Source organism: Vidua chalybeata, chromosome 2, assembly GCF_026979565.1.
Source record: "Vidua chalybeata isolate OUT-0048 chromosome 2, bVidCha1 merged haplotype, whole genome shotgun sequence".
Lineage (NCBI taxonomy): Eukaryota > Metazoa > Chordata > Aves > Passeriformes > Viduidae > Vidua > Vidua chalybeata.
In genome coordinates this window covers 87,226,089-87,251,012 of record NC_071531.1, presented here as the reverse complement: position 1 = coordinate 87,251,012, position 24,924 = coordinate 87,226,089, and the positions used below count along the sequence as shown (strand labels likewise).

General features: G+C 38.2%; 1 protein-coding gene across 1 annotated transcript in view; it reads left to right on the top strand.

Annotated features, from left to right (window-relative positions):
* The window catches only part of GUCY1A2 (guanylate cyclase 1 soluble subunit alpha 2), a 133,395-nt gene that overhangs the window by 11,594 nt on the left and 96,877 nt on the right, over positions 1–24,924 (top strand). Inside the window, exons 2-4 of the mRNA XM_053935310.1 lie at positions 2,923–2,984; positions 3,467–3,588; positions 15,027–15,745. Of these exons, the coding sequence (XP_053791285.1) occupies positions 2,923–2,984; positions 3,467–3,588; positions 15,027–15,745 (903 nt within the window). The remainder of the gene's footprint in view (positions 1–2,922; positions 2,985–3,466; positions 3,589–15,026; positions 15,746–24,924) is intronic.

The following is a 24,924-nucleotide window of genomic DNA, read 5'->3' as shown; positions in this document are numbered from 1 at the left end:
TGCCATATCTCTTCTCACTGTTTTGTTTAGACATGGCCCTGGTTACAGAATTACATTTGTAGCAAAATGGCATTCACAAGTGATGAAGTACAGCAAACTGAGAAGGTGAGCATAGTGACTCTCTAACGATGCACAGCAACATGCCATAATAATTCTTGTCAGAGATGAAGAAAGACTTTGTGAGTCCTTGGATCAGTTTTCATTCTGGCTTTGAGCGCGTTATATTGAGCTCTATTTATGATCCATGTTTTAATAGTAAATCCTATTTTTGTCTGTACTTAATTTCTAAGATTTGATAGGAGTTGCCAGTGAAAAGTAGTGTGAGTTCATGGGGTTGTTTAGAACTGTCTGACAACAGCTAGGCAACTGATTTAGCTTTCAGGAGAGAAAGTTTATATGGGATTTTTTTTTTTTTTTTCCATTCAGTACTGCAGGAGAAGGGACATTTACCACTGAAATAAGTTCAGGACTAGGAGATTGCTTGTATTGTCAGGTCTTGAGGTAGTAAAAATGATTTTTCCCTTGTTAAGGAGTGTATGTGTTCCAGGCATGAGAAGGACAAAGACAATCTGTGGATGATTGCTCAGGTGTTCTAAGCTGCAAAGCTTCTTGAGAAGACAAAAAGCTGTTTTTCTTCCTCTTTGCTGTGATACCAAGCATTGCTGCATTTCATATGCTTGCTGTAAAAGGACTTTGGGACAACCAGAATGGAGCTTTAATTTAGCAATCAAACATTTCTATTACTCCCTATATTATTTCAGAGGAGTTGCTGGTGGAATACTGATATTCTGTGTGTAGGGAGTGGGGTTGAGGGGAATGCTGTATGGAGATGGGAAATGGCAGCTCTCACTTCTTTGCTTGAAGCTATTTTGCTTTGCTTTGTTGCTGCTGTGAGAAAGCACATCTATATGTCAAGAGTGGATTTTTTTGCCTGCTGAGCACAGGAAAGCTTCTGACTCTCAGTGAGAACATGCCATTAAATATATTTGCAGTCCATTAGGCCTAAAGACTTCAACACCTGCTGTACTACTGAGAAGGAGATGGTTTTTTTTTGATATGTGATGGTTTCACTCATATGGTGCTTCCATTGTGTTTTACAAGAGAAAATGCAACTTGTTAAAACCTTTTGGCACATGTAACTTAGTTCCCACAGTGAAGTGATTACCTGATAGAGAGTTAGCAAGAAAAACCTCTTTCAAGGTTTGCGTCTATGTTGAGCTTTTTTTTTTCATTCATAGGATCACAGAAAAGTTGGATTGGAAGGGACCTTTAGAGGTCATCTAGTCCAGCCTCCTTGGGATGAGCAGGGGTATCTTCAGCTAAATCAGGTTGCCCAGAGAGAGCCCCATCCAACTTGACCTTGAATGTTTCCTGGAATGGGTCACCTACCACTTCTCTGGACAACCTGTTCTGCTGTTTCACCACTGTTGCTATATAAATCTTCTTTCTCATATGTCGTCTAATTCTATCCTCTTCTAGTTTTAAACCATTGCCCTTGTCCTACTGCAACAGGCCCTGCTAAAACGTTTGTCCCCATCTTTCCTATACGCCCTCTTATGCTCTTGTCAAGTGCATGCATTTCAATTTTAATTTTATACAATTTAATTAATTTAATTTTTTAATTCAAAAGTGTAGATGCTTCCTTACAGTTTGGTATTAGAAAATAAATTTTTTGCAGTCGTACAAATCTAGTGTATCCTGGTATACAGCTTTTTCTTCTGCTGTCCTCAGGACAGATGACTCCTTCTGCAAACTCATGGGCAAGTGTTTGAGCAGGGTAGGAAGCTCAGCTCTTGAACTGCTGAATCTGTAGGTCGATAAGCAAAATTTGAGACTTTCAAAGGTGATTGTGGTTTTAGAATGAAGTTCCTCTAATTAAGGGGCATTTTGACTATTACTTTCTAAAATAATTAGGTATATATTCCAAAAGGCAGGAATAGACCAAACATCTCTAAAATTCCAGTTGTTGTGAGTGTGATCAAAATGTCCATGTGTGATACAGAAGAAAAACTTGTAAATCTCATTTGTGTATCTCTGTCTGAATTCTGGCACCAGGTCAAAATAGGCAGGTGAAGAACCTCAGATTTGACACAAGCTAGTAATTTTTGAGGAAAAACATTTTGTCATAAGTGACTTGGAAAATTCAAGAGAGCAAATTACATGTATATAATGTGTCCTTTATTTGCCCAAAGATCTGTCATGAATTCATTCAAAATAATAGTAGCCTCAGCAGCAGTAATAGTAAGACAATAAACATTTGTATACATCAGTATTTTGGTGAACACTGTAGTAGTGGTAATACTGCAAAAAACAATTATGCACATATATAGTTTGGTGAACCCCTATTAAAGTGAAATAGCATAGAAGAGCTTGAAGCATGTCATGATTTTCTTCTGATGAACTTGACTTTCCTGGTAATTTGAAAGATGACTGAAGAGTTATAGCTTGTCAGGAAAAGAAGCCAAAATAAATTGCATCTTTATAATATTCTTTATTAGAAAATGCTCTAGGGAGCATATAGAGTTTAAAAACTCAATGCCTTTTCCTGGTGATACTTTCATCACAAAATAATGGCATTTTCTTGCAGACTATTTCAAATTAATTATTTTAAATTAGTGAGATAGTTGGTGGGTGATAGTTTTTGAGAGCTGTTTTTGAGAGTGAAGTGGCTCCTTTGTTATGTGCAACTAGCCTTATAAGCAGTATTAATTATGCCACATTGTAAAATTCTTCCTATTTAACTGGTGAAGTAAGATACAAGGAATGAATAATAATATTTCATATCTGTTGTTGCGATGGGCATGTGGCAGGTAGAAGATAAAGAGGAGTAAAACTGGAGAAAAATAGTGCATGGAAAGATCTGTTAATTGAACTGTGCTACAATTCCCTAATCTCACAATTTTTAAAATTATTCTTCCATAGCCTCAGACCATTCGGCAGACTCTTCAAAAGACACTGCAGTATTTTGAGCATCAAGTTATTGGGTAAGTGTTAAGGTGAGGTAGTGAAAGGTGCATGGTAATGTTTTGCTCTGTGCTTTCCAATTTGTAGCCGTACATGATAAGCTTTTAATTTCATTTTTAATTTTTTCTCTCAAATTCTTAGAGATGCTTTGGAATAGCACTACATAATCTGGATGTAAATGTTAAACTGCTGTGCAGTCCTGCTTTTGTACAATCCCATCAGACGATGACTGCTTAATGAACTGTTTCTTATAAAAAGAGAATAGTGAATCTTTTTCAGTCATAGAATATCAGGTTGGGAAGGGACCTCAAAGCTCATCTTGTCCAACCTTTCTTGACCGAAGCATGGTCTAGACAAGATGGCTCAGCACTCTGTCCAGCTGAATCTTGAAATTGCCTGCCATGGGGCAATTAATCCTTAATCCTTTGCCACCACTTCTGAAAGACATTTGTTGACTTTGCATTTGTATAAGGAGTTCTTGTAATTTTTTTTTTTTCTGTAGTTACAGAGATGCAGAGAAGAATTTTCACAATATATCAAACAGATGCTCCTATACAGACTGCTCTGGCAATGAAGAAACTGAAGATGTCTCAGGAATTCTCCAGTGTACGGCTAATGTGCTTGGTATGTGTTTTTTCAAAGGAATTTGTTTCCTTTAGTTGGAAAGAAAGTTTACTGACCATCCTAATGCCAACAATGAAACCAGAAATTTTTGCTCCAACCACAGAAATTTAGAATATAGATAGCAATATACCAGTGCACTGTTACTACATTTGTCTCCTTTTCTACATACACTTTGAGCCTTTAAAACAATCCAGACGTGATTGTCGGTGGAGGCAGTGAATGTGTATTGTGCAATACCCAGTGATTTGAGAAGTTTCAAAGGCTTTTGGCAAGTGGACTTGCTTCTGTGCAGGCCTTGAATTATCTCTAGTGTTTTTATAGGGGTTCTGCAGAACAACAGACACTTTTATCATCTGTGGGCCTGGTGGATAGAGGGCTGGAGAAACAGCAGCAGGGTATGCCTGAGACATGAAACGTTCTGAAAACTTAGATTTTCTTTGTCAAGAAGCACAACACTCACATCTGACTGTGTATAATAACTGAAGATAAGTTTTAACTTTCCATGTCAGGGGAATATGGTGAGGTGGTAGTCTGCTCACGTTCTGGTCTTTGCCATTGTGTCCTGCTGACTTAAAATACTTTTGGAGGATATGCATTATGTATCTGTCTTTTCTATTGCAAACTGTTAAACAGACTTGATGTACTCTGTGAAACAGCAAACATGATCTAGTTTAGAGATGACTGTGTTTCACTGACATTCAAAATGTTTTGGGGTTTTTTTTTTTGCTGTCCAGTGCCTTACTCTGTAAAATGCTGGGTGCTGTCAGGGATGTTCTGTGTGCCTTTAACTGCTGCTAGAAAAAGGTGGCATTTTGTATTTTGCATGTGTGGCCATGGAGAGAATTTAGAACAAATCAAATTCTAAATGTGTCCAGTGTTAGTTACCTTTTTATTTTTAATCTTAAAATATTTGCATGCTAGCTCTCTAAAACAAATGCTATGAGTGATAAGGCAGCACTCATGTAAAGCAAAGACTTAATGTTATCAGGTGCATAATAATATTATAAAAAGCCAGACTAGACATTCAGTACTTATTTCACTATGACACAAAGTATGTGTTCTAAGAAACAGTTATGAATGACTTTTCACCCTCAAAGTGCTTTTAAAGCAGTGTGTTAGTCCTAGTATCTCAGCATGACTGAGTAATGTGCAACCTGTTTCTTCAGTGGTATCCTCACAATGGATGTTTATTAGGGGCAGATTGGGACCAAAATATAGGGATAACATCTAAGCATTACTATCTTGGGGAACTATTAAAGTGGGCTTTGTTGAAAATTAGGTTGCAGAGACTTTTTCTTGGACAAGTTCACCTCTTAAAGAAAGAGTTCTTAGCAAAATCCCATTTTAGTATGAGCAAAACACTGAGATAATTTAAAAGCAATCCTTCTCCCTGTCTGGGATAAGAACATAAGGGAATGAGCAGTAAACCCAGCTTCTTTATTTTAATTGTAGCTCCTCTCACAACAGGGAAAAAATTAATGGAGGTTGTGTAATTAATGCTCACATACACAGTTATTTTTCTTGTTGAATAAGGACTGGTAAGAGCCGCCTGTGTGAAAGAGGGATGTAACCACTGGGGTGTGTACCTGGAGCAACTGGCATTGCTAAGGCAGGGGGCAAGCATGAATCTGACTGTGATGAAGGCTACAGAAACTGTTGAACCAAATCTGGCTCTTAGTTTATTTATATGAGCAGTAAGAGGCAGTTGCTGTCTAGGGTTGGAAGAAAATGTTTCCTTAAAGATGCTTGGAAGCATCTTCCTGCTCTCTGACCTTAGATACTGCCAACATGATTCACCTCTTCCAATCTTTTAACCACCTCTAAAAAAGTCATTTGGCATTCCTTATTCGTCAGAAGAGTGCAAATGCTGAGATCATTGGTAAGCTTGGAAGACTGTGAGCAGATGCTTCACACTGTGGTCCTGGTGCTTACACTGCTCACAGGGAAGTGCTGACTGCAAGCTGTTCACTCAGCTCGGTGCATGTGATTTATCATGTATGAATGCTGCAATTTTCCTCCTGTCAAGTCAGCACTAAAGTGTGTCACCATCTTCCTGGAGCACAAGGACCTGATTCTCCTTGTCTCCTTGCTGAGCTGTTCTGCTACAAGTCTAGACACCAATAGAAGTCTCCCTGTTTTAAACCACTGTACTTAAAGGAACCCATATCCATCACGTTCACATGCTGTAAACCATGTGTGGTACCAGATCAATTCCACAGTTTTCCTTTACAATGACAACTCCTGAGGCTTGAGTTTTTATTTTAACTTTTGCTCCTTTCAAAAATACTTCAGACAGCTTCATGATGGACTCTACTGTCATTCACTGGTGCATGCATACTTTTACAGTGTCCTTTATAAGCATATAGAAACAGAGAATCCTTTAGGTTGAAAAAGATCTTTAAGATCATCAAGTCCAATTGTTAATGCAGCACTGCCAAGTACACCACTAAACTGTGTTTAGAGGAGATTGACAGTGTTGGTTTGAAGCTATTTTAGAAATAATAATAAGAGAAAAATGTCCATGATGAAGTATGTTATGCGGATTACTACCACATTTGTTTCTTAGGTGACTATAAACTTATACTGAGGTATGTTAGAGAGAAAAGTTGTATCTGAAGAAATTTCTTATTTGACCTTGGGCAAGTTTTTATTCTTTCTGTGCCTCAATTTCCCATCTGTATAATGGAGATAACAGGATTTTTTAAATCTTTTAAACCATATGTCAGTGCTATTCAGATTTCAACCTTCTTGAAGTAAAGACATTTTCATACCCTTTGTACATTCAGCATTTTGAGCAATGACAGCAAATCTCATTTGGGACTGCTTTTGTCCTCATGATTTAAAGTAATTTGATTTCAAGTAAGATTAGAGTGTGCATTTTTACTTAAATGCTTCCAGAATAAAGCAGAAGACCTTCATGTACTGCAAATTAAAACTTCGGCAACAGGAAATTACGGATGAAAACTTTTTTTGTTGTTTTGTAACTGCTATTGCAAGGGATTTATTCGGAGACATAAAGCCTTCATGACCTATCTCCTGTTTATTTTTTTGGCAGGTATTCAAAGAAGGTCTGTGCTACTGAGCTTTACAAAGCAGTAGAGAAATGCCTAATTTTCCTTTTTGAACCCCACTCAGTACTTCCAATATATCACATGATATTTCTCACATCCCAAATGTACGAGTCAGATAAAAATTGTGCAACCTTCACCTCCCCTCCTCCAAACACTCTTTTCAGACACTGCAAACAATTAATGTAGCCTTTGTGAATGTGAACTATTTTTCACTCTTCAGTCTTTCACAGGGAAAGAAAAGAAAGGGAGCTTCACTAAGGCACTTACCTATCTTTTAAGTGGCATCAGTATTTCCTTTGGAGCTTCTTGGCATCTTGCTGAGGAGCTGTGTAGTCTGTCATCACTTTGATAGTAAAACTCATGAAAAGTAACCTAAATTTGTAAAGTCATATAGAAAGAGCTGTTGTGCAAAATCTGCAAAGCAGCAGTAACTTTTCATACCCAGTCTCTAACGACATGGAAGAAGTGCTGTCTTTGAAAGCCCATTTGTGTATTTTAAACTGCAGTATCTGAATTGCATGTACTGCAGCACCATGTTAGATACACTCTATAAATTACACTTGGTCACACAGTCTGAAGTTACAAATGCACTTGTATTAGATCATGGTTTCAGAAAAAAAGCCTGGAGAAGTAATTTTACCTATCTGACTTTCCATTGCTTAAGGTACAGATAAAAATTCTCCTCCACTTTTTAAATTCAAGCAAATAATTTATACAACAGAATTATTTTTTGTCTCATAAAAATTTGGCTCCTAAAATTTTACTACAATTACTTCATTTTCCTTAAAAATGCACCGCACATATCAATGGCTAAGTCAGCTCTGCATGTGGACTCCAGTGTATTGCAAGAATTTTTCCTATTAGGCTTTTGTAACTTGAGGGATAACAGTGCTCTTTTGGTTTTGCTTCAGAGAGTGGTGTGAGGAATTTGCTTGTCTTTCTATCTGTCTGGGCACCTTCTCTTTGGAGGATGATAAGGTGCAATGGCAATTCCCTAGGGATTCCCTAATACCTTGGTGATAAGCTGTCCTGTCAGGGAGATAAATCTTGTTTCTGGATTCTGCTTCCCCACGTCACCAAGGAGGAGGTGGCCATTGTTAGTGTTAAGGTTTTAGGGAGTTCTTGCTCTGGGTGACATTTGCTTGTCACTACCAAAGAGAATGTGCTGCAGGGTGCTTTATAAAGGGCAAATCACTTCATGCCTAAATATAACTAAATATAACTAAATGTAAATAAAGGCCTGATCCTTCATTTAGTACAAAGGGCATAATTCTATAAAAGTCATTTGTTCTTTGTACATTTGTCACAGTTAAAGATCTGTGTTTCCTTTATGAAACTAAGAAAATCTTAGCTCTTATATGAGGCAATAGCATGAAGCTGTGTCAGGGCAAGTTTAGGCTGGATATTAGGAAAAGGTTATTCACCCAGAGGGTGGCTGAGAGCTTCACTGAGGTGAAGGCTGTTCAGTTTTTGCTGCTTCACTGCTGAGCGCTTGGGAAGTGGCCACAGCATCAAACCTGACAGAATTCAAGAAGCTCTAGGACTGTGTTCTCAGTTACACGGTGTGATTCTTGGGGATGTCTTGTGCAGGGCCAGGAGTTGGTTTTTGATGATCCTTGTAGGTCCCTTCCAACTCAGAATATTCTATGCTTCTATGATCCTCTGTTGTTAGATAGAATATATTTGGGATCATCCTGGTAACTATTAAAAAACTGCTGAGAAATACTATATTTGAAGAGGCAGGAAATAATTGAAAAGGAGGTGCCAGGACAGATCTTAGCCTACCATGAGATTAGACCAAGTGTAGTGTTTGGAAAAGGAAAACAAAGGTTTGGTAGACTGACTGCCTGGGAGGTGTGTGAGAACTGTAAGTGCTTAGATATTGAAAGTATATGCATTTTTAGAACTTCCCTTTGCACTAAGAACTACGGTTAGACATTAGGATGCAACTAATTTAGGATACACGGCCTGATTTATAATTAAAGTTGTTGGTTTACAAATGGCGTAAAAGGAAATGTTACACAGCCCAGAGGATTGGAAATACTAATGGATTCTAATAAAACTTTATCCTGGGGGGTCTAAGCTATACACACGGGGCTCCTGTTGTTTAGCAGATGTTACAGTGCACTGGCAACACAAAAGTAATCTAAACAAAAAGCACCTAGTTCATGTGATTTCTAAACTGAGATGAGTACATCTCAGTTAGAAAAGGACAAATGTTTATACCAAATGGCCTTCGACATCCCACTCTTCTCAAATCAGAGCTATTTATTGTTAGAAAGCAGATGAACTTCCAGGAGATAATGAGCAGTTTGGAATTATGATGTACAATAGCATCTTGTGGAAGTCTATTTATAAAGAACATATTCTGGCCATGATTCATTGACTAAATGTAGGAGTTTGTCATTATCTGAGGTGCTGTGAGGTATCTTGTGGCCTCTGTCAAACCTTCAGAAATGTGTAGGTCTCCTTTAGGTCCCTCATCTTGACAGATATAGTAACTGTCTGTTGGTTCTTTTGTAGATCTCTTGGATGCCTTATGAAGACTCAAGAAGTCTTCCTATATTTCTATATTTAGTCAGATGAATTGAGCAATTGAGCCCTTTATGTATGTGAGGAGTTATGAGAGATGATTTTGCATTTCATGGGAAGAGTTTTTGGATTTCATTGCAATTTTATTTGTTCCAGGAAGTGCAGTTCTGCTCCCTATGTTAATTCAAAGACACATATATTTATTTTAATGAAAAAAAAAAGCAAATGAAAAAAATCCTTATTACCATTTAATCTCTAGATTTAGCATGAAACAAACCTGGTCTGCCTAATTTTTAGGAACTACTAATCTAGTGACTGCAGTTTTTATGTAATGAACCCTGAGCAAATATAAGAAGTAAGCCTCCCAGGTTGTGGTGAGGGACATAAAATCATGATTGCTTCATGTATCTTGGCTTTGCTTGCAGAATTGGCTGCTACTGAGAGCATTGTATGGGGACAAAAACCCCTTCTGCTGCCTGTTCTTAATATCTCATGTGAGCTTCCTGTGTCAACAGTTTTGAGCAGAATCTTCTATATTTTTGTTGAGAACTGGCGATCAGCTCCTCACCAAGAGGCAGTAATTACAATGGTATTTCTATCACTGGGCAGAGGACAAGGAAAGAAACCACCTCATTAAAAGTGGATAAAAGAAATATTATAGGTAAAAAAGTGTCAGGAATTCTTTTTTTAACAGTAGTTCTCATTTATATTCTGTGAAATCTTGAAAGATATGCAGGCCCTGCATGTCACTGTAAGAGAAGTGTTGTATAGATTATTCAGTTGTGTCACAACCATGTGTAAAGGCATAAAATGATGTTACTGTATTTATATAAAAACCACCAAAAAGGTAATATAAAAATGCTATCTGGATTCCCAGGATGATAGAAATTCACTACCATAATGAAGTGAAATCTAAGTCATGTATACAGTAATCAGATGCTGGTACTAAGCTCACTTACAAGCCAAATGATTCATCTGCCGTATCTTCAGCAGTAGTCTGTACACAAGAAAACCTTTTTTATTCAGAGACTAAATGTTGCTTTCCTTACCATCTGAAATAATTCTTTGGAATTCTGAACTGCCACCTGTCTTTCTGTCCACAGGTCTGTTTAAGGAAAACATGTTACTGATGCCAAAAATTTGATAATCCAAAAACATTTAAGAGACACTTGCTATAACTGAAGGTGGCAAATTCTGCTTCTGGTCACAGTATGAGGTCTGGAATTGCATATTTAATTGTTCCAGCCCCTTAAGGTTTGATATTTACAGATTCTGAATGGTATCTCAGAAAAAAAAAAAAACTTTTCAATGCCAAATGAGTCAGATGCTGGCCACTCTGCAGCCATTGTCTTCATTATTTGCTTTTAGGAAAAACTGGATGGCTTGTAACTGTTTCTGCATGCTGTACCAGTTAATGAATTACATTGATTTTTTTTTATCACATCACATCACATCACATCACATCACATCACATCATATTTTTTTTATCACATCAGATTTTTTATCTTCTGATTGCTTCTCAAGAGCTTATGATTTGCAATTTTCCTTATGGGAACAGATTCTTACCTAATTTCTCCACTTCATAATGTACAAAATACTTAAAAATATTGTATTAATTCCTTGACATTTTGTAGTGTGTTTTAAGTTTACAGTAACTACTGAAAAGAAAGTGAAAACCTTTTGCTAGCCTGTCATAACAGGATGAAGTATTCTATTTCTGCTCCAGTTCAGTGAAATACTTAATTTGTACTTTGAACCTGTGCTTAAAGACTTTGGTAATTTTGGATCTGGATACCAAATATAGGATCCCTTCTCTTAATGTCTTTGAGACATATTTTGAAAGGATAATAATTTTTCACAGATCCAAAAGTGCTTTTTAGTGGAGGTCTGTAGCAATATTTCCATTCTGTGGTTGCTTTGCCTCAATTTCCAATGTGCATATTTAATTTCTTTCCAATATGGACTAGAATAAAAGTGACATTGTAAGAAAAAGCAGAGAAAAGAAACTACTAAGAAAAAAACATTAAAGTTAAGATGTGATTTGTCCTCCTGATATCGATTTAAGTAGTAGCAACACAGTAGATTCCTCTCCAGGAGGAAAGCAAATTGAGACTAATGCATTTTTAGGACTTCATTCTCTATATTAGTAGAAGGTTTGTAAAGAGCATAATCTCAAAATTACGAGTTACTTCAGTTGGGGAGCAGCAGAGAGTGTTGGGATGATTTTTAATATGTTGTAATATGTTGTATTACTACCATTTAGTGGAGTGTCTTGGTGAAACCAAGGAAGGCCTTTTCTTCCGTATTAATTGCAAGGCAGTGCTCTTTAGGAAGCCATATTAGGGTCATACATGAGGTGATACGGGGGTAGAGTGACCTCTGCATTTGGAAGGGCTGGGCCCTCATACAGATGTCAAATCTATTTCTTTTTTCCTGGGAAGCTGAATGAAGATTTTGCTTAGAGGTCCACAGTGAAAAAGAAGGAATGGAGACGCTGGTTTTTAAGGATGGAATAGCAAATTGTCAGTTTTGATGAATAGAAGTTGATTCACATTTTCAATGCCGTATTCAATTTGAATTATTCCACTGCAAAATCAAACAGAAAAACAATTGTTCAACAATTGAATGTGAGATGAGTTTGAAAAGATTGGACTTTTTATGTAGATGCAAAATCTGAGGGTTGTAAGAAGATTATTTTGATTTTGTTTGTATTTTCTCAGCATAAAAGAAAAAACCAGGAAGTACTATATATGTTGAAATTGGAAATCATACCGAATGTAATATTTAAAGACAACAACTAGCCCGTGGAAAACTCTAAATGTAATAAAGTATGCTCTATAGAGACAATGAGTTATGGGATTCTTTTTTTTAGCATGAAGGTTTTCCTACTTGTAATAAAACTATCTCCCAGTCTGGTATTGTCCTGGATTTATCTGGGATAGAGTTAATTCCTCCTCAGTAGCTGGTACTTTGCTGTGTTTTGGATTCAGTATGAGAATTATGTTGATAACATACTGATGTTTTGGTTGTTGCTAAGTAGTGTTTATCCTAAGCAAAGGACGTTTTTTGTGTCTCATGCTCTGCCAATGAGGACGGGCACAAGGAAGCTGGGAGGGAGAACAGCTGAGACCCAAACTGGCCAAAGGGACATTCCACACCATTAGAATGTCACACCCAGTTTATAAACTGGGGGAGTGACCTGACCGAGGACAGGGACTGGCATTGGTGGTGAGCAATTGCATTGGGCATCACTTGTCTTACAGTGTGGGTTTTTATTTTTTTCTTTTATCGTCATTATTACTAATATTATTATTATTATGTTTTCCTTTTGTTTCAATTATTAAACTGTTCTTATCTCAAGCTACAAGTTTTACTTCTGATTCTCCTCCCCATTCCACTGGGGTAGGGGACTGAGCAAGTGGCTGTGTGGTGTTTACTTGCCAGCTGGGATTAAACCACAACAGCTATGTGTAGAAATATGGGTAGGGAGAAAATCTACAGAAGATTTGCAGAAGATTAGCATTATTTATATGGTAGCAAGTGAAAAGGTTATACTGAAGTATATACAGAATTAGTGCTAGGTGAGCATCTGTTTATAATTTTTTTCAGTAAGAGAGGCAGGAATAATTCAGTAAAAATACATATTGAATATTTTGTGCAGCTTTACACAAAGACATCACTGAAGCCAATAGCTTTGCAGAGAAATACAGAAAAATTTAGTCTGTGTGTGTTTGTGTAACAAGGAATTTATTAAATAAATATTTTTAATTCAAAGATAAACATCATTCTTCATGCAAAAATTATTGTCTTGGTAAGGCTAAGGAAGAAACTTTGTTTATAGGAACATGATGATTTTTGGTTCTGAAGGTTGCTTGACTTAGTTTAATTTCCTTAGTATATCATAGTGTCTGTTCTTGTAGAGAAAATTCATGCCTAACATAGACCAGCAGTTTGGTTGAGTTTGGTCATATCCATTTTTCTATTAGAGCTGATCTGATTTTCTGCTGGTACTGTGTGTAACTCAATTCAAAACTCAAACGTTTTTAAAAGTAGTGGCATGTCCTCGAGCCAGGTCATTTACCTGAATTTAATGGTAATAATTCATGTTGTTGGGGTCAGTATGTTACATCCAGCCTGAACAGCCAGTTCTCCACGGTGGACAACAAGACCAATCTAAGACAATTAGCAAAACCTCAGGCCAAATACTGAGATAGAGTTCCCAGCAGTGATAATGAGGCAAGGTTTGTATACGCAGCAGCAAAGTCCAGGAGTGATCAGTTCTGCAAACCTCATTTGCAGTCAGTGGCGCCAGGGCAGCTGCTCCACTGTATTTGTATAATACATTTTAAAGGCAGTTCACCTGTGCTGTCTTTTGAGTGTCTTTGTGGGATGTATTTGGCCATTTGGATTAATAGCCCAGGGGTTTCTGATGCTGTCCTGTTCCCCTCTGCAATCTTACAGCCTTGGGTGCCCCTGCTAGACTGCTCACTTTTACACACAGACTCCTAAAGTTGCTCATACTTCACTATACAGAACAAGGAGATTTAAAAGTATGAAGATCTGTTTGTGTATACATATGAATATGATGATTTCTTAGCTATTTGCTATTAATATCCAGTTATGACATTATTGGTATGAGTTAGAATTTAATTCTTTTTAGGTTATAGTGAGTATTTTTTGGTAAGATATTACAATACTATGTTATGCAGGCGTAATGGTAATGAGTCAGGAATTGGCACACAGTCTTCTGAGTCAGGATATTAGGGGGCATTGTGTACCAGAGGTACTTTCTTTTGGCTTAGCTGCAGAGCTGACCATCTGTGGTCATAAAAGATCCTGGGAATATTTTTGTAATAACCTAGTTTGGTGACCAAATTTCTTTATGAGTAATAGCATTTGAATGAACTTTCCCAAATTATAGCTATTACTTCTTTTATAAAATATGCTTTGTCGTGTACTTATGTTGTCATATTTATATGTGTAATTTTATGCATTTTAATTTGCTATTAATCATATATCATTGCAGACTGTAAAGCTGGGGAACATTGAAATCCCTTGTGAATATTGATTTGTGTAAACTATGCCTGTGTACACAGGCAGTTCAGACACTGCCTTGAGATTATAAAAGGTTATTGTCTGCAAACAACATGACTTCTGTCCCCTGTTATACCTCAGGTATAAAAGTCACTAACCACTCTGTTCTTTCCAAATTGAAAGCCTAGAAGCAGTCTAAACAATGAGAAGTTCAGTGATCTGCTGGGATATTACCAGTGTTATAAAGCATGCTGAATACCCATTAAAATAAAGGGCCTGTTGTGCTCTCAGGAAAGAAATAACTGCTCTTCATTTCTGTTCAAATTCAAGAGAAATTTTAAGGTGTTTCACTAGTTGACTGACAGGTAATTCTATATGATTTCAATGTAGTGAAGAAACTATGGTGTTAATTCCCAGATTAATTTCCTTTGAAAACTCTGGATATTTGTAATTCACTGACAGCTGATAAATACTTCCTTTTATTCTGTTACATCTTAAAACAATACAAACACCTGATTAATTTTGTAACTGGGAAATTGCAATGGAGGCTGGCTGCCAGTGAGGAAAAGGAAACAGGCCCACTAATAACTGGCTGGGACAGCAAGCTGAAACAATGAGGACTTAAAGAAAATACTTAAATGGTTATTCCATTCCCAACCACCACAGAAACCTATGGATAGGTATCTAATGAAAAAGCTGCTCTCAGTGTTTGGGAAAAACCTGGGCAAATAGAGGCAAAAGGGAAAATGTGACACAGTAACAATGCTATGTTGTTGATATCAGTGTCTCATTGTCCTATAGGTCTGAAGTTTGAGGAAATGCAAGAGAAGTTTGGGGAGGAATTCTTCAATATCTGCTTTGATGAGAATGAAAGAGTTCTTCGAGCTGTAGGTGGGACCCTTCAAGACTTCTTCAATGGCTTTGATGCTTTGCTGGAGCATATTAGAACTTCATTTGGAAGACAGGCCACCCTGGAATCTCCTTCTTTCCTATGCAAAGAACTCCCTGAAGGCAATCTCATGCTTCATTATTTTCACCCACATCAGATTGTGGGATTTGCAATGACAGGAATGATAAAAGCAGCAGCAAAGAAGATTTACCGCTTGGAAGTAGAAGTAGAACAGGTCACAAATGATAAGTTGTGTTCAGAGGGGACAAACCCAGGTAACTGCAGTTGTTTGACTTTCCTTATCAAAGAACATGAAAATGCAAATACCACAAAAACACTTCCACCAGGAACTTCCCACTCCCCCTTAGACCTGAGGATTAGTATCAGCACCTTCTGCAGAGCTTTCCCCTTTCACCTGATGTTTGATCCAAACATGCTGGTTCTCCAGCTCGGAGAAGGTCTTAGGAAGCAGCTCAGATGTGACACTCATAAAACGCTGCAATTCCAAGAGTGCTTTGACATAGTCTCTCCTAAAATCAGTGCCACATTTGAACGAGTTCTCCTGAGGTTATCTACACCCTTTGTCATTCGGACCAAACTTGAGGATTCTGATTCTGAAAGTAAAGATAAGGTAAGAATATTGATTTGGAGGTGGATGTGTTTATATGTGTGTGGTGGGAGAGGATTTTTGCTCAGAGAAAAGCAGCTCAAGTCCTGTGCACTCTGGAAAGCCCACTCATGCCTTGCAAACAAGGGCTAAGTGATATTCCCCAGCCAAGTGAATATTTTCCTAGATTATTTATAAGCTTTGCCTGTGAAGTTGTAGCAAATCATGACATTTCCATTCAGAAAATTCTGCACAGTGGGGTTGAATAGTACAGCTTGAATAAAAGGGTGAGGAATTTTACAAAATACCTGTATCTTATCCTTAATTTCACTCCAGCTATATTATGATAAGAATAGTTTTTAAGCCATTTACTCGGGCCTAGCTTGAAGTATTTATTCTGAAAGTTTCTCACAGCAGGGTTCTCATTGTTACTTTACTATATCTTATTTCCCTGTTTTGGAGTGCTTCTTTCCTATAGGTTTCTTCTTGCCTCTCACCCTGCACTCAAGAAAACCAGAGCTGTAAGTGGTACTGAGTATCATTTAAGCCAGTTTTATTGTGTCCCAGTCATTCAAATAGGCACTTGTCCTTTTACACTGCCTCCTTCCTCCATGTTTTAGAAGAGAGCTACCTTAACCAGTGAGCCCTGTGTTGAGTTCAGTGCATTCAGCTGAGTAAACGGAGAACATGTCTTTAGTGTGGAGTTCTCCAGTGGTTGGATGAAATTTGTCTCAAAGCCTATACTTGAATTACAGGAAAGGTTTTTTTGTATGAAGTAGGGTTCTGGGTTTTATGCACCAAAGTACTTGTACTTAATGCTAACATTAAAACTAGCTCAAAGGCTTGAAAGTCTGTATATGGGTGCCTTGGAAATACTGCTGCCCTAAGAGGACCTGGATGATCTTTAAGGTCCCTTCCAACCCAACCATTCTATGGTTCTATGATTCTATGATAATTCAAAATATAGTTACCTCTTACAGCAGCAGTGTTTCCAGCTCCTTTTTAGTACTATACTTTGGCACCAAAATGCATATGTCCGGTGCATTTTCCTCTGGAAATAATGTGTTCCCCCAAGAGAAACAAACTGGTGCTTTTCATTTTGTATTAGTTGATGTAATTCAACTTAAAACCAAAAGGCAGTTTATTTTTCAGACTCTGTCCTCAGCATCACTCTAGCTTTTAATTACAAGGAGGAAATGAGGTGTGAAAGGATTGGAGGGGTTGGCTCTGAGCTACCTTATGACACACTTGTTTCTCCTTTGAAAGAGTCTGGTTTCATGACACTTCCGGCAGAATGCACCTGTCCCTCTCAGAAACTTTCCCCTCTCCCAAGACAGTCACAGCCCTTTGGCTGCCTTCTGTTTGCTCTTCATGAATCTGCTGTAAATCACTCTGAAGAGGAAGAAGGCTTAAGTGGGGGAAGCAAGCTTTCAAAGCCTTTTTCTCTACTTAGGTTAAACACACAAAATGTTCTCTTACCTGGACAGGTTTCATATGCTTGTGGCTTACTCTTAGGAGAAGTGGCAGGAGTGGGGCTTGCAGTAAGCAGAATTTTAGATTAGGCAGTGCTAACACTAGAGAAGCAGGTGGAAGGGGATAGAAGCAAAGGACATCCTTTGCATGCCAGCAGTTAGGAGAAAATTTGTATCTTGAAGAGTAAGGTGTGAATGAGAGGCAAAAGGGTGATGGTGAGGTGCAGGGGAGCTGTTGTGCTGCAGGCATGGGAATTAATTTGAGGACATCAGTTTATCTGAAGAGGTATTTCTTTCTGTCTCATCCATTTGATAAGCACTTTCAAATTTTTTTTGTTTGTGAATAGTTAAAAAAAAGCTCTGTATATGATGCATTTTGCTAGATATTCCCTTTTTTAAAAAAATAAAGAAGTTGCACAGATTCATAGGCTGTGGTTGACTTGCTTACACAGATTTTGGGAGGAGGGACATAGCAATACAGTTTATGTCATGTCATTATCCATAAAAGTCCTTTATGGATAAAAAAAAGTAGACTGGGCCTTGGGAACTGCGTGCTGTATTATTTTCCCATAGCTCATGTCACTCATTTTGGAATTTTTTTCAATTTGCCAGCACTTGTTTGGAAGTTGAATATTAGGCAGGTAGATGGCTGTTAGTATGACCTGGCTTAAAATTTGCCAGTAACTGACTTAGACATTTCCCTATTTCTCTGTCATACACCTCTATTCAGATCATAGTGGAATCGCATCCCACTTAGAGCTATTTATCTTTTTTTTTTTTAAATAAATCTGACTCTGCAACACCTGACACTTTTCAGGCTTGGTTGCCTTCAATGGCAGATATAGGCATGTGACCCAGAGAGCTCTACTGCAGTTTTGAACCTGTTCACATGTCTTATTGCATTGAAAAAACAAAAAATTCAAAGGCTTTGCAATGAACAGAGGTTGTTCCAGCCTCTCTTCAAAAGATGTTTATTTTCATTTCAATGCATAAATCATATATTTTTTCAGACTGGCAGTGAGAAAGACAGAACATGAAAACAGTTTTCATTTAGTTCTGACACCAACTCTGTGTTCAAATGAAAGTAAGTCACAAATCATTATCTTTCCCTAACTAAACACCTACAAGCAAAAAAAAAACAAAAAAACAAAACAACCCCAAAAAAACCAAAAACCAAACCAAACAAAACAAAAAAACCCAAAGGAACCCCCTCAAAAAAACCACACCTGTCCTAGCTTTCAGGGTGTTTAGTGCTTGTTCAGTTTATTTAAAGACTCATTTGTGTGTTTCAATTTACTGGTATTTGAATCATTGGAATAAATAATACCATCCTAAATTTCTGATACAAGGCCTGTGAGGTCTGGGTGACAGCACTTCCTGCAGATCTGTATGTGCACTTTTGCAGAAGCACAGCCTCATGCATTAATATCTCAGCAAAATTTTGTTAATGTGGTATATCACCAGCTATTCCTTGGAGGTCACAGCATTTACAGGATCCCATTGTTCTAGGGACTAAGCAAAAAAAAAAAAAAAAAAAACCAAATCCCCATCTGAAGAACATGGACACCAAGCTTTAAACATGATTTCCAAAACCATGTTTCCTGTTTTCCCATGCAGCTATTTGCTTGTTATTGGCTTTTTTCTTATGGTATGGTACTTCCCAGATGTTAAAGGGCCCTGTTGCTCTACTTCTTATTCAAACATTAAGTTGCTTTTCACACTTCATTCTAATCTTTTTTTGTGTGTGTATGTGTTTAACCAGAGACCTTCACTAGCATCCAGTCAGATTTTCCAAATTTTGGATATTGTCCCAAAATAACAAGGTCACAATGTTTGTTGTTTAACCTCTCTAACGAAACTCATTCTATACCTCTCTATGGGAGCAATTGTTTACTGCAACAATAAAAAATAAATTTATTGTCACAGTTAACCATTTGGAATTGAGCTCTTATGGCTTCACACATGGTTAATACAACTGTACTGCACAGAAGTTCAGTGAATGTTACTGGAGTCATATGGGATAAGAAATTAAATTAAGAGGGCTGATCTGAACTTGTGTGATGGAGTATTTGAAATCCATGTCAAGCCCATCCACTAAGGTGAAGGTGCTGGCATGGGAGGGAGCTGATAACCCAGCAGTGAGTTGTTCTTGCAGGGCAGGTTGGAATCCCCCCACCATTTCCTGACCAGACAGGGGCTGGAAGCTCCCAACAGGTACATCCTGAGTGCAGTCATTTTCAGACTAGTGATGAACAAGGCCATCTGTGACATGATATAAATACTCGTCTCCTTGACAGTACACTGAGGTGCCTGGAGCTGCTTCAATTTTTAGCTGAATGGGAGCACAAGGAATGGCTCTCCTGCTTTCACTCTTCTGGCATGTTCTCCTCATGTGCCCCTTGTGAGCCATCAGTGCTGGGCAGATTGAGAGGAGATGGGGCTGCCCTCGCAGGGACCCACTGTCCCCGAGACCTCAATCCAGACCCCGCGCTCCTGGTGCACAGATTGACAGGATGAGCCCTGCCAGCACTTTTGGTGCCCACCAGTTTGTGGGCCCACATTTCTGAAACTGGGTTTCAGGTTCCCTGCCATATGCTGTGCAGCTGTATTTTCCTTGTATTGCCGCCATTCAGCTCAGACTAACAGCCCTTTTTCACATTTGAATAAAATCAGTTTTTGTAAGGATACTCACTGGCCTTTGACTTAGGCCTCTGAGCACTTTAGAAATTATCTAAGAATAAAGCTGGCACCTAAAACTGCATTACTGGAGGGGTCCAGACTTTTTTTTGTGATGGAATGTATTTGCTTTGAATATTTTATTAAAATTATAACTTCCCAGTTAATACTTAGCAAAATGTCTTCTGGCAAAAAATTACTTTTATTTTATTTTATTTACTTTTATTTTATTTATATCTGAGTTAAATTCTTTTCAGTAATTAAGGAAAAAAGTTTACCTTACAAATTACGATACAACATTTAAAATACGAAACACTGAATTTGGTAAAAATGATCCTCTGAAATTTTTATATTGGAAGTGTGGCAGCAGCTCTCTGGCACCAGAGAGAAACACAACTTTCCCAGGCATCATTCTGGGAAAAGTCTGTGAGAAGATCAGAGAAAAGAACGAGAAACAAGTCCCATCTTAACTCTGCTGCGCCTCGTATTGTGAACATGTGGAATGTGTTATGGAGATTTGTTTACCAGAGGGTGGTTTCTTAATTAGCCAATGGTGATGGTGTTTGGATTGGAGGACCAATTAAATCTACCTGTAGCAAACTAGAATATAAAAGAGCAATGGGTTTCTTAATAAAGATAATTATTAGCCTTCTGTATATGCATGGAATCTGGCTGGGGGCTGTTTGCAATGACATGGAAGAAATTCCAAATGCCACATATAATTCAGATTTATGAATGGTTTGAAGCTATGTCGGGGAGGTTTAGGTTGGATACTGGGGAAAGGTTCTTCACCCAGAGGGTGGTTGGGCACTGGAACAGGCTCCCCAGGGAAGTGGTCACAGCACCAGCCTGGCAGAGTTCAAGAAGCGTTTGGACAACACTCTCAGGCATGCGGTGTGACTCTTGAGACTGTCCTGTGCAGGGCCAGGAGCTGGCCTTTGATGATCCTTGTGGGTCCCTTCTAACTCAGCACATTCAGTGATTCGATGATGAGAAGTCCATCCAGACCAGCATTCTGACTCTCACAGAGACCAACAGACGATCCTTTATGAAAGAGGTAAGACAAAGTTCAAGCCTGCAGTGTTTCTTTTTGTGAAACACTCTCCTTGCTTTTAGCTCTCATGGGAGGAAAGCATGTCCTCTTGCAGTGGTATCCCAGATGTGGCACGGGATAGCCCTCTCAGGACCAAGCCTTCATCATTTTCTGTAGCATCTTTTGAACCAGGAGAAGTTCATACTGTCAGCTTCTGTGGCATCCTGTGGACATAAGGTCTACTGTTTATTAGAAACTGTGAATAGGAGACCCCCTCTGGCAAGTTTCAGCCAGATGTGAACATTGATTATGGAGTAAAACAGCTGCCAAAGAAGCTTACTTGCCCCTGGCTTCAGCAAAGCACTTCCCCAGTGTGTTTTCCCAAGTGTGTTGATCACTGGAAACTGTAAAAAAGTAATGATTTTTAAGTGCCGGAAGTATGCTGTCCCCCTTTTTATATTCTTTATCTCCTTCTGTATTTTTAGTCTGGACCAACTGAATGAGACAAGCGGTCCTGACACTAGCAGATTAATTTAAAACCCACTGTACACAATCTTGTGCTTTTCTTTTGCTCTGTAGCTGTTTTTCCTCTTCTCCTAATAAAATTAAAATGAAATGGCCTGAAAGTCATTCCGGCATAAGGGACATCTGTCACTTATGATCTAGGAATTCTAATTTTTTCCTAGAGCTGATTTATTCACAATCAGTCAGCTTTTGACACTAAACTCCTGTTGCTTTGCAGGCTCATGTAGCTCTTGGAATCAAATTTGTGTCTTCTGTTTATCCTAATGCTGTTATGCCACCCATTTGCTTGTCAAAATGTGTATGGACTTCGATGGTTTTCAAGATGAATTGGGTTGGCTGCCTTGACTGCTTCTAGAGGTTGTGGTGGGTTATGAGACACAATAGATGACATGACTTTCTTATCTCACAAACAGTTGTGCATTGTAGAACTTTAAAAACATTGTGAAACAAGCCCAGAATTGTTAGTATTTCTGCTTTAAGACAGGCCAATGAAAATGCCATTTCAAAAATGTTTTCAGTGATAGGACTGAAAAAAGTGTAGCAATCTAAAGTTAAAATACTTCCTTATCATTTACATTAGCTGAAAAACAAAGAAGCTGTTTGGAATTTGTTTTGTCAAGTGAAGTGGCTGTTAAAACAATGTGACTCCGTGGTAAACTCTTCCTTCTTATGATTTGTATGAAGTTTTGATAAGGAAGCTGGTCAGCCATGAAAATGTCCATACTTCTCTATTTGCTGCAAAACTTTTGCATGGGTTTCTAAACTACACTATGTCATAGCTGGAACAAAATGCATTTAATTAATTTTTGCATTACAAGATGGGAATACTAAGCCACAACTCAGTTTGATTTTCAGGAATGCATTTTTTCCTACCACTTTGTTCCACTGACTAAAATTAAGTCTTGGCTATTCACAATACATTTTCATGCTTTTCCTCATTTGCTTTTCTGAGTTCTTAAATGACTGTGCTTTTCATGGCATCTAATCTGAATGGGTGTGATGTCAGTAAAAAGCTTTTCCTTGGGATGGTTGAATTAAAGCAGACACATTCAGTCACTCTTTGCCTTGCTCCTTCCTGTCCTGGCACCTCCAGCTTGACACTGCCTGAAGTTAGGCTAAGTTTTTATTGATGTGTCTCTTTGCAGAGGCTGAATGGACTTAGAAAGAAGGTGAAAAGCTGGAGTGTCTCCTTATGGATTGAGCAGGCTTTGTGCAGGAGCTCTCTCAAGTGCAAGGGTGGGAAGGCAGAGCCTGTAAGAACAGCTGGGTGTGCCTCTGAGCATAAACATTGGGTTTATTGCAGCGAATACAAGTGTGGCAGTACTTGTGTTGTCAGTTTTCAGTTTTAAGACCACTTCTACCCAGCAGTTGCCAAACCTCCTGCCAACCTACTCCTGGAATGTGCTCCGTGCCTGAAGGCAAGCCTGAGTTACCCCAGGTCACTTGCAGAACTATCCTGCATGGCCAAAGAGCCCACACAAAAGAGGAAGCTTATCGCTTTCTTCCTCCACCTTAAGTTGTGTCTTCAAACCTCAAATTGGGACCATGGGATTCTCTTCCTGTTTAGAGTGTAGCTTAGTAGTTTTGGACCAGTTTTTGACTACTTAGCTTGTTTCCTCCAATCATATCTCATAATTATCTAGTCTTTTGAATTTAAATTGTAGTTGACAGCATGGTTTGTCTCTAAATATTAGTTTATTCATGCTCACTGGGCATGCATCTTGTTGTGAATTTTTCATGCTTTATTTCCATGGAAACAAAGATCTGAAATTTTGAGACTCTCTATGAAACAAAAACTTTGCTGATGTTTTGCTGGGCCATGGACCCAGATGGAATAGGCAGTTAACAGAAAATTACTTTGCCTGAGACTTGTACCTGCATTTGAGCTATTTATATTCTGGAAATGTAGCTGAATCAGACATTGTAGATCTTGTAGGTCATAAAACTCTAATCAACGGCTATACTACTATGAAATAACACTTAGCTGATTTTCCATTAGGAATAATTAGCAGTAGTATGAAAGAATGAGATAATAGTGATTTGTAAAAGTCAGAACTCCAAAGCAGGTGCTGATTTGCTAACACCTAGCCAGGTATTTCTGTGATCTCTGAGAAGTATTGGAGATAAATTTGACTAGGTAACGTTTTGCTGCCTTTTACTCTTGCCAAGGATGTGTGATATTCACCCTGCTGTACTCCAGGGTCTTACTGGAGACTGACAGTGTCAGTAGCAGAAGATCACATATAGTCAGACAGGTGGCCCATGCCAGTAGTGCTAATCATTGTTTCAGCTTGTGTTTTGCAATGATGAAATGGCTGAGGAGGCCAGAGCACTCACTCAGGATGAGTGTGGATATTCTCAGCTCAGAGAGAAAGAGAAAAGGGTTTTCTAACCAGGCGAAAGCCTGGAAAGCAGTTGAGAAAGATTAGAGAATTGTTTACATTCTATCTTGTTGTTCACATTGTTTATAGATATGTTCTGTCACCGTGTGTCATTCACTGCCCACCAATGATGTGAGATGTTTTTACTCTAAGACCAATGAAATTAGTCTTCTCGATGTTCTCTCTATATAGAGTGGTACATTTGAAATAAATCAGTTCATTCTCTTTGCCTTCTAACTTGGAGTCTTCGTTCCCGTCCTGCTCAACGGCGACAGATGAGCCTTTCCTTTGCACTTCTTTACAATGTTGAGGATGGAGGCACAGTTGAAGTGTACAGCCTAGCCAGTTACCCAGCCAGTAACACTTCAACTTGCTCCTCTGGGAATATTCCTTTGCCACTTGAGGGTACACACACAAAGGTACTACTTAGAGGGAACACAGGGATGAGCCCGGCTGCTTCTGCCTGTGCTGAGCAATCACAAAGAAAAAAAAACTTTGTAATGTGCTGTTGTGAGGATTCCCCAAATTTTGTAGTTTGTTTCATTCTTCATTTTTTTGAATATGGCTTTTATAACCATATATATTCACATTCTTTCCAGCTAGAACATCTAAGATACATTTCCTTTAAAAAAGCATATAGTACCCCCCTCATATTTTCATGATTAAAGAGAGTGAAACAATTTAACCCATAAAATAATATTTATATTATTTGTTCCTGTCACTAACCTTTGGCTTTTATAAGTGAGGACTTAGACTGAGTATCTGAGAAAAGAATTAAATGTTCTTTTTCCACAGACACAGGACAGGCATGCAAGATATTCCTAACACATAATTTTCCTCTTAAAAACAAATAAAATTTTTCCTCTTTGTGGATTCCAAACAAATAATAAACATTTGGTACTTCAACGCCTCAGAAAGATGTGAACATCTTAAAGTTTGGTCCTGGATGAAGGCATATTGAAATATCATTTCCAACATTTTGAATAATGTAATTTCTGTCTGCCTTGTGAGTTCTGTATATTATGGTTTACTCTTTTTCTTTCTTTCTTTCTAAGAACAGAAATCGATCTTCTTGTTCACACTAGACAGCAGCTTTTTCTATCATGATTCTCATTC